The 19,359-nt window shown below is 59.3% G+C and overlaps 8 protein-coding genes across 8 annotated transcripts; 5 read left to right on the forward strand and 3 right to left on the reverse strand.

The window, feature by feature from the left end:
* The first annotated feature begins 203 nt into the window (after window positions 1-203).
* On the forward strand, window positions 204-2,941 carry FA10DRAFT_246281 (protein serine/threonine phosphatase 2C). The gene is made up of 2 exons (XM_025519404.1): window positions 204-1,096; window positions 1,159-2,941. The coding sequence occupies exons 1-2, from the start codon at window positions 362-364 to the stop codon at window positions 2,581-2,583; spliced, it is 2,160 nt and encodes a 719-aa protein (XP_025373773.1). The 5' UTR covers window positions 204-361; the 3' UTR covers window positions 2,584-2,941.
* A 486-nt stretch (window positions 2,942-3,427) lies between these two features.
* Window positions 3,428-5,192, reverse strand: FA10DRAFT_256934 (seven-hairpin glycosidase; the record flags this gene model as incomplete). Its single annotated transcript, XM_025519828.1, has 6 exons — window positions 5,143-5,192; window positions 4,461-5,078; window positions 4,273-4,394; window positions 3,725-4,195; window positions 3,560-3,663; window positions 3,428-3,504 (listed from the first exon to the last, which is right to left on the reverse strand). The coding sequence occupies exons 1-6, from the start codon at window positions 5,161-5,163 to the stop codon at window positions 3,431-3,433; spliced, it is 1,410 nt and encodes a 469-aa protein (XP_025373774.1). The 5' UTR covers window positions 5,164-5,192.
* Window positions 5,193-6,332: 1,140 nt separating this feature from the next.
* FA10DRAFT_270128 (hypothetical protein) lies at window positions 6,333-9,102 on the reverse strand. Its single transcript, XM_025523009.1, has one exon. The coding sequence runs from the start codon at window positions 9,046-9,048 to the stop codon at window positions 6,484-6,486; it is 2,565 nt and encodes an 854-aa protein (XP_025373775.1). The 5' UTR covers window positions 9,049-9,102; the 3' UTR covers window positions 6,333-6,483.
* Window positions 9,103-10,882: 1,780 nt separating this feature from the next.
* Window positions 10,883-12,006, forward strand: FA10DRAFT_289630 (alpha/beta-hydrolase; the record flags this gene model as incomplete). Its single annotated transcript, XM_025524316.1, has 3 exons — window positions 10,883-11,299; window positions 11,365-11,897; window positions 11,964-12,006. The coding sequence occupies 3 exons, from the start codon at window positions 10,883-10,885 to the stop codon at window positions 12,004-12,006; spliced, it is 993 nt and encodes a 330-aa protein (XP_025373776.1).
* An 872-nt stretch (window positions 12,007-12,878) lies between these two features.
* Window positions 12,879-14,670, forward strand: FA10DRAFT_53273 (MFS general substrate transporter). Its single transcript, XM_025525560.1, has one exon. It carries the CDS (start codon window positions 12,886-12,888, stop codon window positions 14,542-14,544), a length of 1,659 nt encoding a protein of 552 aa, XP_025373777.1. The 5' UTR covers window positions 12,879-12,885; the 3' UTR covers window positions 14,545-14,670.
* A 375-nt stretch (window positions 14,671-15,045) lies between these two features.
* FA10DRAFT_256943 (Ribonuclease/ribotoxin) lies at window positions 15,046-15,947 on the forward strand. The gene is made up of 3 exons (XM_025519829.1): window positions 15,046-15,516; window positions 15,593-15,650; window positions 15,718-15,947. The coding sequence occupies exons 1-3, from the start codon at window positions 15,301-15,303 to the stop codon at window positions 15,849-15,851; spliced, it is 408 nt and encodes a 135-aa protein (XP_025373778.1). The 5' UTR covers window positions 15,046-15,300; the 3' UTR covers window positions 15,852-15,947.
* Window positions 15,948-17,181: 1,234 nt separating this feature from the next.
* On the forward strand, window positions 17,182-17,829 carry FA10DRAFT_270132 (hypothetical protein). The gene is made up of 2 exons (XM_025523010.1): window positions 17,182-17,324; window positions 17,382-17,829. The coding sequence occupies exons 1-2, from the start codon at window positions 17,214-17,216 to the stop codon at window positions 17,568-17,570; spliced, it is 300 nt and encodes a 99-aa protein (XP_025373779.1). The 5' UTR covers window positions 17,182-17,213; the 3' UTR covers window positions 17,571-17,829.
* FA10DRAFT_53314 (RNA-binding domain-containing protein) lies at window positions 17,693-18,384 on the reverse strand. Its single transcript, XM_025525562.1, has 3 exons — window positions 18,198-18,384; window positions 17,950-18,120; window positions 17,693-17,887 (listed from the first exon to the last, which is right to left on the reverse strand). Exons 1-3 carry the CDS (start codon window positions 18,268-18,270, stop codon window positions 17,784-17,786), a joined length of 348 nt encoding a protein of 115 aa, XP_025373780.1. The 5' UTR covers window positions 18,271-18,384; the 3' UTR covers window positions 17,693-17,783.
* Between the last annotated feature and the right edge of the window lie 975 nt (window positions 18,385-19,359).

Genomic DNA, 19,359 nt, shown 5'->3' on the forward strand with positions numbered 1-19,359 from the left:
ACCCATCCTGATCAGTCACGGCCAGTCGTGCGGCAGGCAGGCGGCAGGCAGGGACGCGCCCCTCTTTGTGATGGCGAGAGATGGAGGCGCTACGCACGGACGTCGCCACGCGCAGATTCCTTAGCTAGGCCCCGTCAGCCAGGCCCGTTTAGCCAGGGCCAGTCCGAAGAGAGAGAAAATAAAAAATCCGACTTTGCCTGACAGTCTTCTTTCTCCACGGCTCGGCCCCCCTCCTCCTCCTTCCCTTTCTCTCCCTAAAACCCCTCGCCAGGAGGACACGGCAGGCTGCCTCTTTCTGCCGCTTTCTTTCTCCCCTTCTCTCTCTCTTTCTTCTTCTCTCGTCCCTGCCAACCCAGGGGGCATGGGTCCCTCTAGACGGCTCCTCGTTCTTGCGGGTCACGGCGTCAGTTCCAGCCCCAGCTCCTCCTCCACTCGTCTGGCCGCGTCGTTCGTCTCTGCTCGACGGTCTGTGACGACAAAGGGCGGGAGCGGGAGTACCTCGCAGACGGTTGCCTCCTCGAGCACGGCTTCGAGCAGCGCCGCAGGAGCAGGGACAGGCGCAGGCGCAGGAGGAGCAGCAGGCGTCGGCACCGCAGCGTCGGGCGGCCGAAGACCACCCAACGACCGGCAGCGTGCCCGGCGAGAGTGGTTCTTTGTCGGTGCCTCGGGCAGCGTCGCCGCCATTGGGGCCTACTGGTACTGGCTCCGGCCTGACAAAAAGTCACCGTCATCATCGGCGCAGCGCTACTTCTCCAGCGCGCACCGCACCACCTTTTCGATCCCTGTCCGCCAGATTGACCGGGCGACGGGCACCATGTCGGTCGGCTCCAAGATCATCACCTCGCTCACCGCCGACGAGGTGGACCAGCGGCTGACGGAGCACGAGGTGTCGACGCGCGTCGAGGGCAGCGCCGGGCCATGCATCGTCACGCGCTACGACACCAACAGCGTGGCGTCCAACGAGCCCATCGAGGACAAGCGCGCCGAGGTCATTGTCGAGCGGGACAACCAGCAGGGCCCGCGGGGAAACCTGAGCTTCTTTGCCATCATGGACGGCCATGCAGGCTACCACACCAGCACGCTCCTCTCCCAGAAGGTACGTCATCTCTTTCCTCACACTCCTGCTGCTGCCATCACAGCTGACGGTTGTCGCTCCAGCTCATTGCATTCGTCGCCCTCGAGCTGGAAAAGGTTATTCGTGAGGCGGGCGAGTACGGCCAGATCGCCCGGGCAAAGGCCGCCATGCCCTCGAAGCTCTGGCGCATCCTCTTTGGCGGGCCCGAGTCGTCGTCGTCGTCGTCGTCGTCATCATCAGGAAGCGTCAATGCCGCTGGCTCGGGCCTCGACGGGGACCCCGAGATTGTCAAGCGGGCTATCATCAAGGCCTTCAGGGGCCTGGACAAGGAGATTGTCAACACGCCCGTCGAGCTGCTCAAGGAGTACGAGCTGTCGAGGAGCTCCATCTCGAATAGCAGCAGCAGTGGCAGTGGCAGTGGCAGTGGCGCCGCCCAGCACGGAGGATCGACGCGGAGCCTGTCGTCGCTCGCCCACAGCATCTTTCCCGTCTCGCCCTCGTCGTCGAGCATGGACAGCGTGTCGACGGCGACGAAGCGGAGCGCCTACGAGACGATGCTGCCTGCGCTGAGCGGCAGCTGTGCCCTCCTCACCTACGTCGACAGTGCCCGGGGCGACATCTACGTTGCATGCACTGGCGACAGCCGTGCCGTCGCGGGCTGGTGGGATGCCGATGCCCGGCGCTGGCACGTTGAGGCGCTCTCGAAGGACCAGACGGGCCGCAATGCCGACGAGGCCAAGCGCATGCGGTCCGAGCACCCCGCCTCGGAGGCCGACCACGTCATCATGCGCGGCCGTGTCCTCGGCGGCCTCGAGCCCACGCGCGCGTTTGGCGATGCACGGTACAAGTGGGACAAGTCGCTGCAGGACCGCCTCTACGACGCCTTTTTGCCGCCTGCCGAGCGCGCCTCGATCCGCGGCGCACCCCGCCACCTCCTCACGCCGCCCTACGTCACGGCCGAGCCCGTCGTCTCGTGGAAGCGGGTCGATGCAGGAGCATCCAAGAGCAGCCGGCAGCTCAAGTTCATCGTCATGGCCACCGATGGTCTGTGGGACATGATGTCCAACGAGGAAGTCGTCGGCCTCGTCGCGGCTCATCTCCAGGGCCAGCGCGGCACCCTCTCGGCCTCGGAGCTGCAGCAGCGCTGCTTTTCCTCTGCGCCGGCTGCACCGTCACTACCTGCCTCGTCTGCACCCGCACCGACGACAGCTGCACCTGCACCGACGGCGCCCTCGTCGCAGTCACAGGAGCACCCGCTCACAAAGGCAAAGGAGTCCCTCTACACGTTCCAGGACGACAACCTGTCGACGCACCTGGTCCGCAACGCACTCGGCGGCGGCAATCGCGAGCGCGTCGCGGGTCTCCTCGCCATCCCCGCCCCCGAGAGCAGGCGGTACCGTGACGACATTACCGTCAATGTCATTCTCTTTGACACGGCGCCTGTTAAAGGTGCAGCAGAGGCGGCGGTGGCAGACAGGGACGAGGCACCGCCAAAGGCGAAGCTGTAACTATTGACATTTTCTTTCTGTTCTTTCTGAGCAACGACGATCATCTCCTGGAAGCCATCCTCTTCTCTCGCGCGTTGACTTTCTGTCTGAGCCTGCACCGCCCTTCCCCTCTCGTCGATGGACCGGCCTAAGACACTCGAGGCACGGAAGAGAATCATTATTGACAGCACAACGTGAAGGAGAAGGTAGCGCTACTTTTCAGAAGAAGCTGGCCCAGCAGGACGACGCAGCGGCGGTCGGGGCAGGTAGCCGTTGCTGTCGCGGAGGAGCATCGACTGGAGGCGGGTCGAAGCCTTGTAGGCGAGAATGATGAGAAAGGGGAGCGAAAAGATAAAGAGCTTGCTGCCGAGGAGCCGACAGAGGACAGTATCCTGCGTTTGTTTGTGTGACCCATCGTCAGTGTCATTGTTCGTGGGTTTGGAGAAAGGAACTACTCCCTCACGACGCGAGTTGGGATGGGAAACAAAGTGAGGGAGCGTCTCTTTTTTTTCTTTCAATGACCAACCACATCAAGGTGTTGTGGAATGCCGCTGAAGCATGCCTTTGCTGCGCTCAGCGGCATGCTGGGTGGGAGAAACTCCTTGAGCGTGTGCGCCGAGCCGCTCATGCCGCCGCCCATCGTCAGCTGCTGTGGCTGGCCCTGCGCAGCGGTGGCGCCTGATGCGCTGCTGGCCGCACGATCGGGTGCCTTGTCGATGAAGAGCGGAGACGAGGCCGGGCTGCCTGACTGCGTCGAGACCTGCGCCGATGTGTTGACCGTCTTGCCAACCTGATCATAGTGGCTGTCGAGACATCTCATAAGCCCAGCACAAGCAGAGCACACACAGAAAAAAGAAGGGATTGCGGCTTACAAGGTACCCTGGATCTTGCCAAATTCCGGGTTGGGCTTTACCTTGAAGGGGTGGCCCTCGGTCGTGAGCACTGGGACCTTTTGTCAGCGCTTGAAGAGATGGAGGAGAGGAGGAGACTGGCTCACCGTACTCGTCGAGGGAAAAGGCGTCCGGGTCGTCAAAGATGAGATAGAGGTACTTGAATGTCTCAGCAAAGAGGAACGTCTGCTGCGAGTCGTACAGGCCCGTGCTGTATGAAGAGATATTTAGCCAAGAATTGGGGGAAGGCTGGGAGGTAAGAGAGCACCCACGAGTCGTCATTGACGTTGACAATGCCCGCCCAGCCCGAGCCAGTATCGCAGTACTGCTTCCACTGCTGGAAAAAGGTCCAGGCATAGTCTCTCCAGAACTGCTGGCCCGTGATCCTGTATGCATAAAACACCGACTCGAGAATCTCGGGCCGGTTGACCCAGTCGGTGTTGGTGACAAAGAAGCCCTCCTTGTTGTAGTGCAGCCGGCGCGGCGTGCTGACGTACGTCCACCCTTTGGCCTGCTTGTCGCCGTCGTACCAGCCCCAGGCCGAGGGCGCAATCTTGAGCGACGTGCCGAGCTGTACGCGCGCGCACGACTCGGCAAGCTGCAGGCCCAGCGTCGTCCACTCGTCGCGCTTCAGGAGGCGGCCAGCCATGGCCATGTTGCCGCCCGCGAAGCAAGCCAGGTGCGAAAAGATGTTGATGGTGCCGTTTGCCACCTTTTCGCTGTAGTCGGTCAGGAAGACGATGCTGTCCACCTCTGGATATCAGCTCGAATGGCTCTGCAGCAGCATGTAGAACGAAAGAATAGGAGATCTTGCGCTCACCCGTTGAGACCACTTTTGGAGACGAGATGCTTCTGGACGGAATCCATGCTCTGTTCGTAAAGCTTGTAAAAGTCGCTGTTCGGCCCCTCGCCGATCAGGTAAGGATACTTGACCAGATACTCCTGAAGATTGGAGAGGTCCAGTCAGTCTGTGCGATGGCGACAACCGTGAGAAAGGCAGAATCATACATAGAAGCTGTCGGTACCGCCACCGTAGGTGTGGTAGTCATCCTTGTAGCTCTCGTTGCCCGGCCAGATGTTCTGGGGAAAAAGACCAGGAAAAGCACCCTTGCTCTCCATGATGGCACGCATGCTCTGCATCGCCAGTGCCCCGTAGGTGCTGTTCTGCGAGTACTGCGAGAGCGAGTGCCACTCCAGCAGCAAGCTTCCAGCCTCGGCCAGATTGGCCGTGTCGCTGCTGTCGTCGGGCCGTGGAGGAGTCGCGTTGATCTGGACATAGTTGAACGGGATGCGGTGGCCCTTGTCCCACCCAAAGCTGAGCCCATCGGCGAGCGTCTGCATCTGCTGCACCATGAAACGGTCCTGCGCCCTCTCTCCACCGAGCTGGTAGGCGCTGAGCAGACCTCCAATGTAGCGAATCGTCGTTTCGAAAATCGAGACGACGCCCACCCTGGGCTCTCCCTCCTGGTCTGCGCCCTCGTGCGTCCTCGTGAAATCGATTCGTCGGCTGTGCTCGACGGCGCGATGGTACTGCGGGCTGTCCTGGAGGCCCATGAGGATCATCGTCGAGAGGCTGTCGACGGCCGTGCCGCCCCACCCAGCCAAGATTGAGTTGTTCTCCGCTTTCTGCCATCGCAGCAAGTTTCATCAGCCAGTCACGACAAAGAAAAAGGGCAAGATTGGGACGAACCTTGGTAGCCGGTTTGAGCATGTCGCTTCCAAACGCATACTGCTCGTAGAAACCGTAATTTTCCACAAATGCCCGCTTGACGGCCTCGCGCTTGTCCAAGTCGGCGCCCCTCGTCGGCCGGCTCTTTGCGTCGTACCCCGCGCTCGCTGCAGCTGCTGCGGCCTGGTTCTGCTGCTGTCGTACTACACCACCGGCAGCGGTTTGCGGCCTGGGACTGCCCGATGTCGGTGTTGGCTGTGGCTTGGCAGGTCGGTCCCGCTGTACTTGTTCATTTGCTGGTGCTGGCGCTGGCGCAGGCGCACCGGCCGGCAGAGGCTGGGGCGCGCGCGAATGCAGCTGAGCACCGACGGAGGGTGCGCGCGCATACATGTCTGCGCGCCGGTTGAGGTCCACAAACGAGGGCTGCGGCTGCGGTGGGCCGCGGATGTTGATGGCGCCCTCGGCAGTCGAGTGAAAGGAGGACAAGAGGGCGAGGAGAAGGACGAGGCAGAGGAGCGTATGCGACGACGACGACAAGGACGACAGCGAAGTGGTAGTCATTGTGCACCACCGCTGTAGCAGCAGCAGCATCATCACGACGGCGTATAAAGCGACGGAGGAAGCACTGCAAGTTGGAGACAGAAGAGAGAGAGGGACAGAGGGAACCGTGATGGAAACATGGGCGCCATTTATAGGACCGACACTCTCTCAGACGAACGGGGCGGGGCACGCCCTTCGTGCGCGGTTCTCCCTGTCTAATCCCATGACTTCACCAGCCGCCAAGACGACAAATCCAACGCCGCGCTGGCACACTAGCTCCGAAGCCGAAACCCAGGTGAAGAAGTAGGGAACGGGCGGAGGCGAGGGCGGACGGGGAAAGAGGGACAGGGCGTTTCTCGCTCATTGTGTTATTTTTCTGGATTAGGAGCACAGCGAGCGGAGACTGCGCATCGTCTCCTGAGCCGCGCCTCCCGGACCGACAATCTCCCCCTCTGTCCCTTGTGTCTGTGCACCAATTTGTCTGCCTGTGCGCGGGCGCGATGACGACCAAGGACGCGGCCCAATCGGCAGCGAGACTTGGCCCCTTGTCCGTGTTGCGAGAATTCGAACTGTGCATCGCAAACGCCACGACCGGTGATGACAGCAAGCCAGTAGTCGGGAGCTGAGAGTGGGGAAGAGAGAAGGGTACATTCACGCAGAGCAAAGAGAAAACCACATCATGATGCTGGAATATTGCTACGGAACGTTAACTAAACATCAGTCTGCCTCTGTGTGTGCGCGCCAACAAGAAAAGAAAATTACATGAGAAGGGGATCAAGGTAGGAGAGAGAAGAAGAAGAGAGGCAAGTGGACGCGGGCACCTCAGCTGGCGGCAGTGGCAGACGGCGCATGGCGCGCAGGACTGCCGGAGCTGCGACCCGAGGACGAGTTGTTGGTGGCAGACTCCTTGGCAGCGGCCTCCTTTCGACGCATGAGCAGGTAGCGCTGCCGGCACTGGTGGTAGGAGCGCGTACCGACAACGCGGGCGACGGCCTCCCAGCGCTGGCCGTGGTCAGCAATGGCCTTGCGCAGCTTGCGGTCCTCCTCCTCGGACCAGCGGACATAGGGCAGCCGCTTGTCTGGGCTCGTGTTGCCGCCCTTGGCCTGGGCACTGTGCTTCTGACCCGCCTTGGGTGACTCGGGCATCATCATCATCAGCGTCGGTGCACTGCCACTGCTGGCCAGAGAGGCCTTGCCGGCGGACATGAGGTGGACGTCGCCCGACGAGATGCGTGGTCCATGTCCAAACGTCGAGTAGCGTCCTGATGATGGAGGGCTGGATCCCCGCGGCGCATACACGCCGTTGCGGGGCCCTGCTGGCTGGTGCGAGGTCCATCCGTGGGAGAGCGGCGGGGTGCTGTAGGTGTAGCCGCTCGCCTGTGATGAGGGCTGCTGCTGCTGCTGCTGCTGTGAGCTGGGCTGAGACGACGGTGGCTGCTGCTGCATGTGCCGGTAGCTCTCTTCATGCGCATAGCTATGGCCGTAGGCTCCACGTGGGTAGTAGTGCGAGTGCGCCTCGCCATCGACGGCCATGCCATCGTACGACATGTCGGAGCGGACCTCGAGCTCGTCCTCTTCCTCCTCGGCCGTCGAATGGCTCCGGTCCGAGCTCTGGCTCGGCTGCTGGCTGGCTGCAGCCTGGTCCGCAAGCAGGTCCAGCGCACTGAGGCCCGACGACTGGCTCAAGACGCCCGACGACATGGGCCCGGCCTCTTCTGCCGAGTGGTACAGGGGCTCGGCGCCCTCTGTGCTCGTCCGCAGCCTCCTCATGCCGTCACCGAGCTTGCCATCGACTGTCCCGAATCGAGCGATGCGCTTGCCAGGAGACATGCTCGCCAGATCGACACCGACCGTGGCACTCGTCGACACGCGCCGTCGCTTTGGCGATTCGTTGTTGAGATTGGCACTGCCCTTGGCCATCGACATGACGCCTCCAGTGGCAGCAGCACCACTACCACCAGCGCTAGGGAACGCATGTCGGCGAGACACGGCAGCCTCATCGCCGTCGTCGCCGTCTTCCTCCTCCTGCTCGTCTTCCTCGGCATCAGAGCCTCCCCGTGTCCTGCTGTTGCTCTGCCGGTCCTGGCTGCTGAGCGTGGGCCGCTCGGCGGGGTTGAGAACCGTCTGAGCGGCCTGGAGCAGCTCGTCGATGCCGCCGTTGGAGCGCATGCTGTCCGTGCGCTCGTGCGTGCCCCATCGGCCGAGTGACGCTCCGTTGCGACGGGCCAAGGGACTGCCGCCGCCGTTGTGGTGGGCGACGGGAAGCATCGCTCCGTTGCGCGGCGATCCACCCGCGGTCATCATGACGGTCGCGTCGCCGTCGTGGCCACCCCGCCGAGGCGTGTTGCTCATCTGCGCCGTGCGGGGTGTGCGCGGCGTTCGCGGCGGGGGCGTGCGTGGACGACCGTCGTCGTCGAGCAGCGGCGTCTGCTTGCTCGGCGAGCTCTGCGGTCGGCCTGCCGTCGTCCTGGCATGGCTAACCCGGAGCCGTCGGGCGGCCAGGAGGAGATGCTCGGCCTCTGCATCGCCCATCGTCGCCACGCGCCGCCGTCGGCTGCGGTCCCTCTTTTGGGACCGCCCACTCGGGGTGTTGGGCGCATTGGAGCCAGGCGTGGCAAGTGACGACGAGGAGGGTGCCGAAGCCAGGAGGGTGCTGGCCGCTGCGCTCTTGGAGGGCGCGCCGCGGACGAGGAGGGGCCTCATGCTGCGCAGCTCGGCTTCCAGACGGTCGCGCTGCGCCTCGGCGTCGCGCATCCGGCTCTTGAGGTAGCGCTTGTCCGACAGCAGCTTGTTGCGCTCCTTGATGATCGTCGACAGGGGCGAGGAGCCGGAGCCGGAGCCACTGGCCACCGTCAGGGCCGGGTCTGAGGGAGTGGGCTGGGGACCAGCAGTGGTACTGGGGGCAGAGATGCCCAAGCCAGTGACGGCGCCTTCGCCGTCGGCCTCGGTGGCGGCAAAGGTGGGCGATGTCGGCTCTGCCTTGAGCTCAAAGGGCTCCTCCAGGCCACCATTGCCAGCGCCGACGCCGGGGCTGCCGTTCTGCTTGGCCCGTGCTGTCGCAGTCTGAGCCTGGCCCGGTGTCTGAGTCGTCCGCACCTGTGTCTGTGCCTGTGCTTGTGCCATCTGGGCTGCTCTTGCCCTGGCAGCCTGCTGTTGGGCATAGGCTGAGGCGTGGCCCTTCATCTCCTCCTGCCACATGACCTCTTCCTCGGCACTCATCGCCCGCTGACGGTCCTGCTCTTCGTTGCGTGACTCGCTGCGAGCGAGCATGGCACTGAGCATCTTTGCCTGTGCCTGGGCGCCCTCTAGCTCGGCCTCGAGGCGGCTACGCAACGACAGCTCCTGGGCCAGCTCGTGGGCATACTTTGTCCGCAGCGAGCTCATCATCGAGATGGACGAGATGCGCGTTGTATGCAGCTGCGAGAGAGGGCACTCTGTCAGTCATCTGCATCTGCACGGTGGAATGAGAGAGGCCTTGACTCACGCCTCGCTCGAGACTGTCGATGTAGGCCTCCTGGTCCTGAGCATGCGCAACGACTTTCTTGAGCTGGAGAAGAGCGAGCGAGCGAGCGAGCGAGAGGTTAGTTGGAACAGAGCTCTTTGTATCAAGTGGATGCGAAATGCAGCTCACCATGGCAGCCAGCTCCCTCTCCCGCGGCACATCGGCCTGTCCTGCTCCGGCATCGGCCTCTGCCTCGGCGAGTCCCATGGATGCGAGCTTGTCCATGACGGCCTGCATCTCCTCGCGGGCGACCCGGTTGGGTCTGCTCGCTTCCTCGGTGCCATCCTGGTCCTCGCCGTAGAGGAGCATCTTGACTTCGTCGGGCGAAGGTGCGAGTGCAGAGGGATATGACAGGTGGCCCGTGATGGGCGAAGGTGTCCTTGAGCGGGATGAGCCGGCATCGTCGACGGCGCCATCGCCACCGTTGATGTTGGCGTATCCATCAGCACCGTCGACGGTGGCACTGGCGCCACGCATGCGTCTGCCTCGCCGCTCTCGCTCGTGTTCCTGCTGCTCCTGCAGAACGGCGTCGCGCTCCGTCTTGTGCTTCTTGGGCGTCGACGACGAGGATGTGGCCGCCATGGCCGTTGAGAGGTCCCAGCTGGCCGTGGACGACGACGGCGCCCCACTGCTCCGTTTGGCACGTCGCGCTGTCGCAACGACCGAGGGACTGTCATCGTGGCGGTCAGAGGGCCCGTCGTTGACAAGGCGCTGCGATACGGATGCCTCGTCGACGCCCTCTCGCCGGACCGTGGGAGGCTGCGTGGATGCCGAGAGCTCAATGTGCGACGTCGGCGGCGTCGGCAGGTCATTAAATGCGTTCCGGGGAGGCGTATAGGGGCCGCTTCCTCGTTGGGTCGACGATGGACCAGCTGTCTGGTGCTGCTCTGCCGATGGATGGCGCTCCTGGAGCTGCTGCTCCGAGATTGCAGACGGGGCCATCCCCCCGTCCTCCACCTGCGCACCCGTCATCGTGGCCTTTGTCGTCTATCCTCCCGAGCGCTTTTTAGTCGTCGACGCACAGCAGAGCGGGCAGCACGATGTGAGGGGAAAGAGAGAAAGGAGCGGAAAAAGGAAAGGTTCGCAGGATGGTCCAAGGTAAGAAGAGGAGGGAGGGAGAAAATCCTGGGAGCGACTTTCTCTTTCGCAAGGGGAATGCGACGAATGGGTGTTGGTTGGGTGTGTATGTTCCGGGCACAGGCGCGCGCGAGAGAGAAAAAAAAAATCTGCTACACAGAGAGACAGTAAGGTAATTAGAAAATAGAAAGAACAAGAAAAATTCAGAGGAACCAACACACACGCGCAGATGCAGACACACACGCCCGGCGCCGCATCGAGAGGCCGAGATGAGACTCGACTTTCCGAGACAAAAGACGGAAACCCTTTTGCGCTCCCCATCTCGCTATTTTGATTCATCGATTTTGCTCGAGAGGGTAGGAATGGTAGTTGTGATGTAGCAGTTGTGGCCTCGCTGCACGCTGTGATGACAAGAAGTGCTTGAGGCTTTCTTACCGGCGTAGCTCTTGACACCTTTACTTGGGCTCCACGATTAGATCAGGCGTCAACGACCCAGGATGTGAATCTCGCGATGTGGTCACGTGCAAATACCTTGCACTCACGGACCACCGGCATCCGTGGAGGTTTGCGATCCGTGCGGGAGAACGTTGGCTTGGGCGACCATCGAGGCTCCTATTTCTCTCTCAAGTGTAAAGACTGACAATGGCAGCACAACCACCCACAGTCAACGTGGCCGACCCAGGCACGGCAGAGGAAACAAAGTTCCAGTCGTCGCACGACGGCCTCGAGTTTCGCACCCGAAAGTGGCTGCCCTCGACGATTGCCTCGAAGCCGCCACGGGCCGCCGTCGTCTTTGTGCACGGCTTCATCGAGCACGTCGGGCGCTACAACCACGTCTTTCCCTCATTTGCCCAGGCAAACATCTACGTCGTCGCTTTCGACCAGCGCGGCTTTGGCGAGACGTGGAGCAAGCACAAGGAGGCCAAGAAGCAGCATGGCAACACGACGTGGAAGCAGCAATTCGAGGACCTCGCGGACCTCATCAAGCTGCAGCGCAAGGAGCTCGACGACAAGTTCGGAAAGGACGTCGTTCCTATCTTCCTCATGGGCCACAGCATGGTTCGTGTTCCTCCCCCTCCTTCCTTCTTGCAATCCTATTTCGGCAGGCTAACAGCTGGAGACAGGGAGGCGGCATCTCGTTTGCGTTCATGACCCGCGACGGCACCGCTGACGGCGGACCAGCGCAGGAGACCAAGGACATGATAAAGGGTGTCATCATGTCGAGCCCCTGGATTACCCTCACCCACCCCCCTCCGGGATTCCTGGTGCCACTGTTGAGGGGCGTGCTTAAGATATACCCCAACATGCCCTGGTTTGCTGAGGTGGCGCCCAGGGAGCTGTCCAAGGACCCCGAGGTGGTCAAGTGGACCCAGGAGGACCCGCTCTGCGATGGCCACGTGTACCTCAAGGCCATCCTCGGACCCATCACGGGTGGACCGACGTTCCTCACCGAGGGCTACAAGCGCTGGCCCAAGGATGTGCCCATCCTCGTCAGCCACGGCGACGCGGATCCCGTGACGAACCCAAAGGCGAGCAAGGAGCTCGAGTCGAAGCTCGACGCAACCGACAAGGAGTACAAGTCCTGGCCCGGATACCTCCACGAGGGATGGCACGAGCAGGGCAACGAGAAGGTCGAATACATCAACTATCTCGTCCAGTGCGTTGCCCTCCTTCTCTGACCGTTGATACAGACGCTAATTGACCCTGACTCACTTCACAACAGGTGGATCGTCGCACGCACGTCGGAGAAGCCTCAGGAATCGTGAGCTAAGACAACAGCCCCGAGTCTTTTGTTGCTGCACGAATCCGTGCTCACTTGTGCTTCTGGTTCCCTTCAATGTCGCGACATATACCTAGGAGAGAGCCTTCTCGTCTTTGAGAATAGAGGGATCGCAAGTTCCGTGGGAGTGGAGTCTTTGCAATGTGAAGTGTCCCGATTCATCTTATTTCGCGATGCGGTCGTCGCCCTTGTCTGTGTAAATAATTGCCATGGACAGCCAACCCACTTACCGAGTGGTCGTCAGTCTCTGAGACACCGGTGTTCAGGCCTCGATGCCGGCACAAGCTACGAGACACGGCTCACCGCTCAGTATTTGGCTTTTCTGGCATGGAGCACAGAGGCGATTGGAAGCAGTGTTTTGCGTTGGTCCTTTTCATCGCGCTCGCACCCGATTGGTCTTGCGCTGAAAATTAAGCTTTCTTCTGTTGAACAAGGCAAGGGATCTTCTTTAGGTAGGGCTATTCTTTAGCTAACCGTTTCGTAGCATCAAGTAATCAAGCCTTGCTATCTGTGATAAGGTGGTGATAGTTTCTTCCTATCTCGCCGTGTGCTCCGACCTACGCGCGAACCCACCGAGACAGGGCGGCGCTAACAGTGGGTAAATAGAGTGGGAACTGCGCGTCGGCCACCAAGCCCTTCTACTGCTTGACTAGTTCCAAAACGGCACGGCTAGGTGGCTATCAGCAATCTTCAGCGTGGGGTCGCCGACTCAACGGTGTTCTTCTTTTTTTTCTCCCTCTCCCTCTGCTCTTTCTCTGCCCTGAGAAGGGTCCAATTCATTTCATTTGTTGAGATAGGCTCCAGATTGTGATACAAAAGGGTGGGGTGGCGAATGAGACGACTTGGTCACACCTACCCCCCAACGATGAGCGTCGAAAAGGTCCCCTCTCGCGCCTCCTCTAAGGACGCCGACGCCAGCGCTGGCGTTGGTGCGTCTGAGAAACAGACCGTCTCTGTCTCTGACCAGCTGCAGCAGCAAGGAGTCGACGACAGGGGCATTCCTCAGCTCACTTGCGTGCCATCGAGAAGCTCAGCCGTCGACGAGGCTTATCACGTCGCTGGAGAAGTCGCGCTCGAGTACAGCAAAGAAGAGGCAGACGCGGTCCGTCGCAAGATTGATCGGCGTGTCCCGATCCTTCTCGCTCTCGTATACTTTTCACAGTTCCTGGACAAGACGCTCCTGAACTATGCCGCCGTGACCGGTCTGCCAATCAAGGGCAATCAGTACTCGATCGTCGCCAGCGGGTTTTACTTTGGTTTCCTGGCATGGGTCCTTCCGACCGCCTCGCTAGCCCAGCGTTTTCCCTGGGGAGGACCAACGGTGTACCTCGGCCTTAACGTCATGGCCTGGGGCATCGTGCTTGCCTGCGCAGCCATCAATCCGTCCTTTGCGCCCTTTTTCGCCCTCCGCTTTCTTCTAGGCATGCTCGAGTCGTGCGTGACGCCCGTGCTCATCTCCACCGTCGTGGCCTTTTACCGAACGGAGGAGCAAGCGCTCCGCATTGCATGCTTCTATGCCTGCAATGGTCTTACCCAGATTGTCGGCCCGCTCATTGCCTACGCCGTGACCTTTTACAAGGGCGCCGCCTTTGGCTACCAACCGTGGCGCTTGCTCTATGTCGTCTTCGGTCTCTTCGCCTTTGTCCTGGGTGCCATTGTCGTCATCTGGCTGCCAGCGAGCCCAAGTCGTGCGAGATTCCTCTCCGAACACGAGCGACGCGTTGCTCTCGAGAGGGTCCGTGACAACGCCGCCGGCACAACGCAGCGCAAGATCAAGTTGCATCAGCTCAAGGAGGCTGCCTTTGGCGATATTCGCATTTGGGTCGTCTTTGTTTTTGTCGTCCTCACCTCGATCCCAAATGGCGGTCTCTCAAACTTTTCGAGCCAGATCATCAAGGGCTTTGGCTACAGCTCGCGAGAGACGCTGCTGATTGGCATTCCCCAGGGTGTGCTTGCCACCATCTTTACGCTCCTTTGCGCCTGGCTCTCGGACCGGTACCGCGAACGCATCCTGCCCGTCTTTGTGGCGCTCGTCCCCACCATTGTCGGTGCAGCCATCCTGGTGGGGCTCGGCAAGGGCGGCGAGCACGCCGAGGGCACGCGACGCAACACGCTCGTCTTTGCCGTCTACCTTACTTCGACCTTTGGCTCGAGCCTGTCAGTCGTCTTTGCATGGAACGCGACAAATGTTGCAGGCTACAGCAAGAAGATTTCCTCGAGCGCTCTCATGATGTTCGGATTCGGCGCCGGTAACATTGCTGGCTCATACATCTTCCAGCAAAAGGACGCACCGGATTACATCCCAGGAAAGACTGTCGTCCTCGTCACACTCGCTGCAGCAGCGGGTACCGCGCTCGTGCTGAGGGCTCTCGTTGCGAAGGACAATAGGCGCAAGAAGGCCTTGATTGAGGAGTTCAAGAGAGAGAGGGGCTGGGATGACGAGGAGGTTAAGAAGCAACGGGATGCGATTGCCTTTAGGGATTTCACCGACAAAGAGAACCCCTTTTTTGTCTATACCTCTTGATCAGTGCTTCATCAATGTCTATGTGTCCGTCCCGTGGCCGTGGAGGCTTAAAGATTCTGCTGGCCGGTCGACTCGCAAAGAATTCGTAGATTCGCTGCGCTACCCTGTTCCCTCTTCCATTGCCGTCGTTCAAAAACAAGCTCCGACTATACAGAGAAGAACGTGGGTGTCCGCCTCGGACTGTGTGATAACCCGTAAAGGGGTGATGACCCAAATTTATATGGTGCCTGACTTCTTAGCCTCTTTGCGCGCTAGAGACAACAAATTAATTCTTCTCGCCGGAAGGAAGGGCAGCGGGACCTGGCCGCTGCTTGCCTGCGGTCTGAGGAAGGCGGGACTCGTTGCCCGAGAAGAAAGAAGCCTACGCTAAAAAAGAAGGAGGTTGTGAGATGCGCAAACCTTACCCTGCTGCTGTGGGTTGCTTTTGTAAAGCAAAGTTGCTGATTCGGCCACAGAGCGAACGTGTTATCTATCTACCTCATGGACGCCCGGACGCTGCATGCTAGCTCCGTCGGCAACTCGCCCGTGGCCCTGTCTGTCGATTTATTGCCCCGGATATTCCCTGTATGCAGAAGTTCCCTGCGAGGAGACTGTCGAACGCCAACCATGGAAGGAGAACGAGAGGGGTTTCGATAAGGTATAAGAGTGGGCCTCTTCCATCGATCTCCTCGAACCTCCTTCAAAGATCTCTTTTGGACCTCACTCTCCCTTTCTCCCCCCTCTTTATCTTTCTTCACCGTCTTTTGATTGATCAAGATGCAGTTCATCACCGTCGCTTCTCTCGCCCTGGCCACCGTCTTTGGGTTCGCCGCTGCTCAGTCTGGCGTCCCCAGCGGCACCAGCTGCGGCGGCCACAAATTCTCTTCCGATGACATCACCACCGCCATCAACGCTGCTCTCGACGACTCCGCCTCGGGCAACTACCCTGACAACTACCCTCACAACTACGAGCACCGTGCTTCGGAGGACATCGTGGGTACCTAAAAGCTATTCTCCCTCCCCCAATCGATCGCTAAGTAATTATCCTCATCCCTCTCTTGCTCAACAGCAACTCGTCTGCGGTGACGCTCCCTGGTCCGAGTTCCCTCTCGAGAACGGATACGCATGTGAGTCTCTCTCATCGGCTGCTACGTCATCCGTCCGAACCATTTGCTGACGGCGGGCACTTCACAGACACGAGCAGCAGCAGCCACTACGTGAGCCCAGGCGCCTACAGAGTCATCTACCAGACCAACACGGGCGACTACTGCGCCAGCGTGATGCACGAGAACGGCTCGTCGGACTTCGTCCAGTGCGACGATGAGTAGATGCTGTCTCTCTTCGTCGTCTCTCCATTCCCCTTTTTCTTCTAAAAATATTGGCGCGTCAGTAGTTCCGCCCAATCTCAATATTTTTATTTCTTCTCACTGGCACTCTCCCTGCGTGCTTCTGCGTGTTTGAAAGCTGTGAGGACAAGACGCTTCTGACAAACGAGTGTAGTTCCATATCTGATGAATGTTTCTTCGAGCGGGCAAGAAAGGCACCGATGATACGCTTGCTTCTCCGAAATAGAGGAGAGGAAATTCTTTTAATCCGCTCTTTGGCCTGCTGCACAACAAGCAAAGCCGGCAACGAGGTCCTCTCAACTTTCCTGAGTTCACATTCAAGCCTCAGAGTCTCGGTGGTGGCAGTTCTTTTGTGCATATGACATGGAACGCATTGAGAAAGAGGGGGAGGGAAGCGGTGCTCAGCGGTGAACGCTAGGCGTGAAAGTAAATTTGGCATGTCATGGAATTGCCTCTTTGACAGGCACCCATGCTTCGATAGGTCTAGCCGCTAATCCGACCGCCTTCGCGCACCATGACAGCGCCACACAATCTCGCGCTGGCTCTATTTGTCGGCTGGGAGATCATTGCAGCTCGTGATCTGCTATGACCGCGCAGTCTGCACACAGCCTGAGCGGCGGATAGATTGAGAGTCCAGGCGCGACAAAAATCTAAAGCCGGGGCTGTGTTTGTTCGCCTGAATAGTGTTGGTCTCGAATCGAGTCGGGGCCGTGATACACGTGTTCTTAGCTTTTTTGCCGGACGGCCGCGAGGCGAAACTCCCGGCGGCTCTCGAGGGAAAGAGGGACGATTAGAGCTTCAGCGCCCCGCCGGCCTGCACGAATCGCCAATTTGAAAAGCGAGCGTTTCCCACCTTCCTGGCTAGTACTATTGTGCTCTTCCCCTTTGATGAAACAAACAGACTGCATTTTGACATCACCTCTCCAGTCGCATGTCGCGGCTCCACTCGTTTCCAAGCTAGTCGCAAATTGCGTGCAATGTGCTGAGCTGAGACGTCGATGGAGCAGCGAGGTTGTTTTTGGCTATTCTCCGTCGGATTGGGCTCGAAACGGGAGGAGCCACATGCAAGAGGGCTCGAGCCACCAAAATTGTAGTGTGGTGCGGTGCTTTGATTGCAAAAAGAGGTAGAGCTACGTGGCAGTGTATGTGACACAGCACATGCCCATTGCCGTACAGGACCTAGCCCTCCCCGGTCCTCCCTCGCTTAGCTGTAAAATAGAGCTATCAATAATCTGCAATGTCCCCAAGAAGGCATATATAAGCGCGCGAGAATCCCCAGCGCTCACTTCTCCCTCTCATCATCAATCGCCAACACCAGCACTTGATACACAACACCTACACATCATGGGTTTCTTCAGCCACGAGTCGCACCAGGAGGTCTACGGAGGCCAGCACGAGGGCAAGTTCTCCCACGAGCTGATCGGAGGTGCTGCTGCCTTTGAGGCCATGAAGGCTGTGAGTTTCTAAGTCTTGCTCACACCTAGAGCAATCACTGATAGCTCCCGAGGACAGTACGAGGACCACGAGCGTCGCGAGGGCAAGCCTGCCAACCACTCGATGGCCAAGGAGATCTTCGCCGGACTCGTTGGTGCCGAGGTCGACAAGCTCGCTGAGACCAAGGGCCTCGACTACATCGACAGGGAGAAGGCCAAGAGGCACGCCATCGACGAGGGTTCCCAGCAGCTCGAGGGCCGCTACTAAGTCATTGCTCCTAGCCTCGACAGTCATGTAGCAGACTTGAACGTCCCTCCCAATGTCATACCTGATCACTATTTGATCTGATCTGTGAAATTCGTATGATGGAATCTGCCTCTGAGCTTGATCAGATTACATTGGTATACTGTACAGTGCTGCTCGCTATCCTTGCCCGACAAGGGTAGGCAGGTCGCCTAAAGATACATGTTATGTCTACTTTCATTCGTCCTTGATATCATGCTGTGCCTTGAGCGCCTGCAGCTCAGCCTCTCGTCTTGCTAGATCGGCCTTGGCGGCCATCCTCGACGGCATGTGGTACAGCACTGCTCTCAAACTCAGTCAGCTCGCATTCACTTTCGGGTGTGGACATATGCAAGCTACTCACCGACGATGTAACGCTCCTGCAAGTGGAAGCCGTTCAGATGCTCCAGTGCGCTCTTCGCGTCCGAGATCTCTTCATACACGACAAATGCCGTCCCCTTTGTCTTGGGCCCATCGCCCAGCCTGATCTGACGAATGGCCCCGTATCGCCCAAACAGCTCATACAGGTCCGAGCCTGAACAATGGGCAGGACAGCAGGGTCAGAACCCAGGCCGTACAAGGAGCGAAAGGGGCACACAGAGGAACACTCACCAGACACGGTGTAGTTGAGATTCTTGACAAAGAGCATCCGGCTCTGCTGCCGTGACTCAGCCTGTGCACTCATCCTTGCTCGACCTTGATCTCGACCTTAGCCTCGTGGATTGTCGCTGTGGCGGCGTCGTCGTTCTCGTCGTGATGATCGCTGCTCAGCGCATTGACGAGGCATCGATGAGTTTGGGGAAGGAAAGCCAAAATATTTGCACGTGATGAACTTGTAAAATGACAGACTTTGTGTCACTAAGCTCCACGATCGCTTCGCACCAGCCGCCGGGCAGCTCTTTCGATGGCTTTCTATGGAGACAAGGAGAAGAGCAAAGGCCGATAACAGGCCTGATGAGAAGCAAGAGGAGCCACACAGAAATCTTGCTGCTCTTCCTTTCACGCAAGACTCTTGGGTGTCAATCAGTGTTGTTGCAACACCGCCACTGCAATTGAAGGCGTCTGTTCCATCACCGAGCCAAGCCACCTGCTACGATCTCGACGCACTCGGGCATTGTGAATTGATTTGCGGTGGCAAGAAGATATCATGCCGGATCTCCTTGCGAGGGAGACTGGACGGAGGTTCGGATACCACTCAAATGCCGTGTTGTCCTCTGTGGGACTCGTGACTAGCTACCCTATGGGCGGTGCTTCTCGATGCCCCTTTCCCGGCATGTGAATGTGGCGAAACGGGGACCGTCGTGCACAAACCAGTCCAGACTCTCCTCCTCTATCGTTATCATTCCTGGACTACGTACGCTATTGCAATAATTGTGCGCCAATGTGGCTTGCCATCTTATGACTTCATGTTTGATTACAGTCCAACCTTGATACAATTGAATTCGAGCCCCCCGCTGCGAGAATTTTGTTTAGCGAGAGTGGAGCGGCCAGACTGCCGTGCGTGCCCTCTGGCGTTTGTGCCTCGGGCAGCAACAGCCTTAATATTCATGTCCCTCGCACGGGCATCCTTGAAGCGAGCACATCTTCCTCCCTCGCTTCGGCAGCCATGAGACAGAACAAAGGCTGTGTTGCCACGCAATTGGAATAGAGAAGCTGCGTCGTATGCTGATGCAGTGCTGATAATCGTGATAGTCGAGCTATCCCATTATACCACTTAGGTAAAAAGCACGTTCCTTGTTCGGGAACAAGCGCACGATGACATGGCGGGCACACA

This window comes from Acaromyces ingoldii (assembly GCF_003144295.1).
Source record: "Acaromyces ingoldii strain MCA 4198 unplaced genomic scaffold FA10scaffold_11, whole genome shotgun sequence".
Classification (NCBI taxonomy): Eukaryota; Fungi; Basidiomycota; class Exobasidiomycetes; order Exobasidiales; family Cryptobasidiaceae; genus Acaromyces; species Acaromyces ingoldii.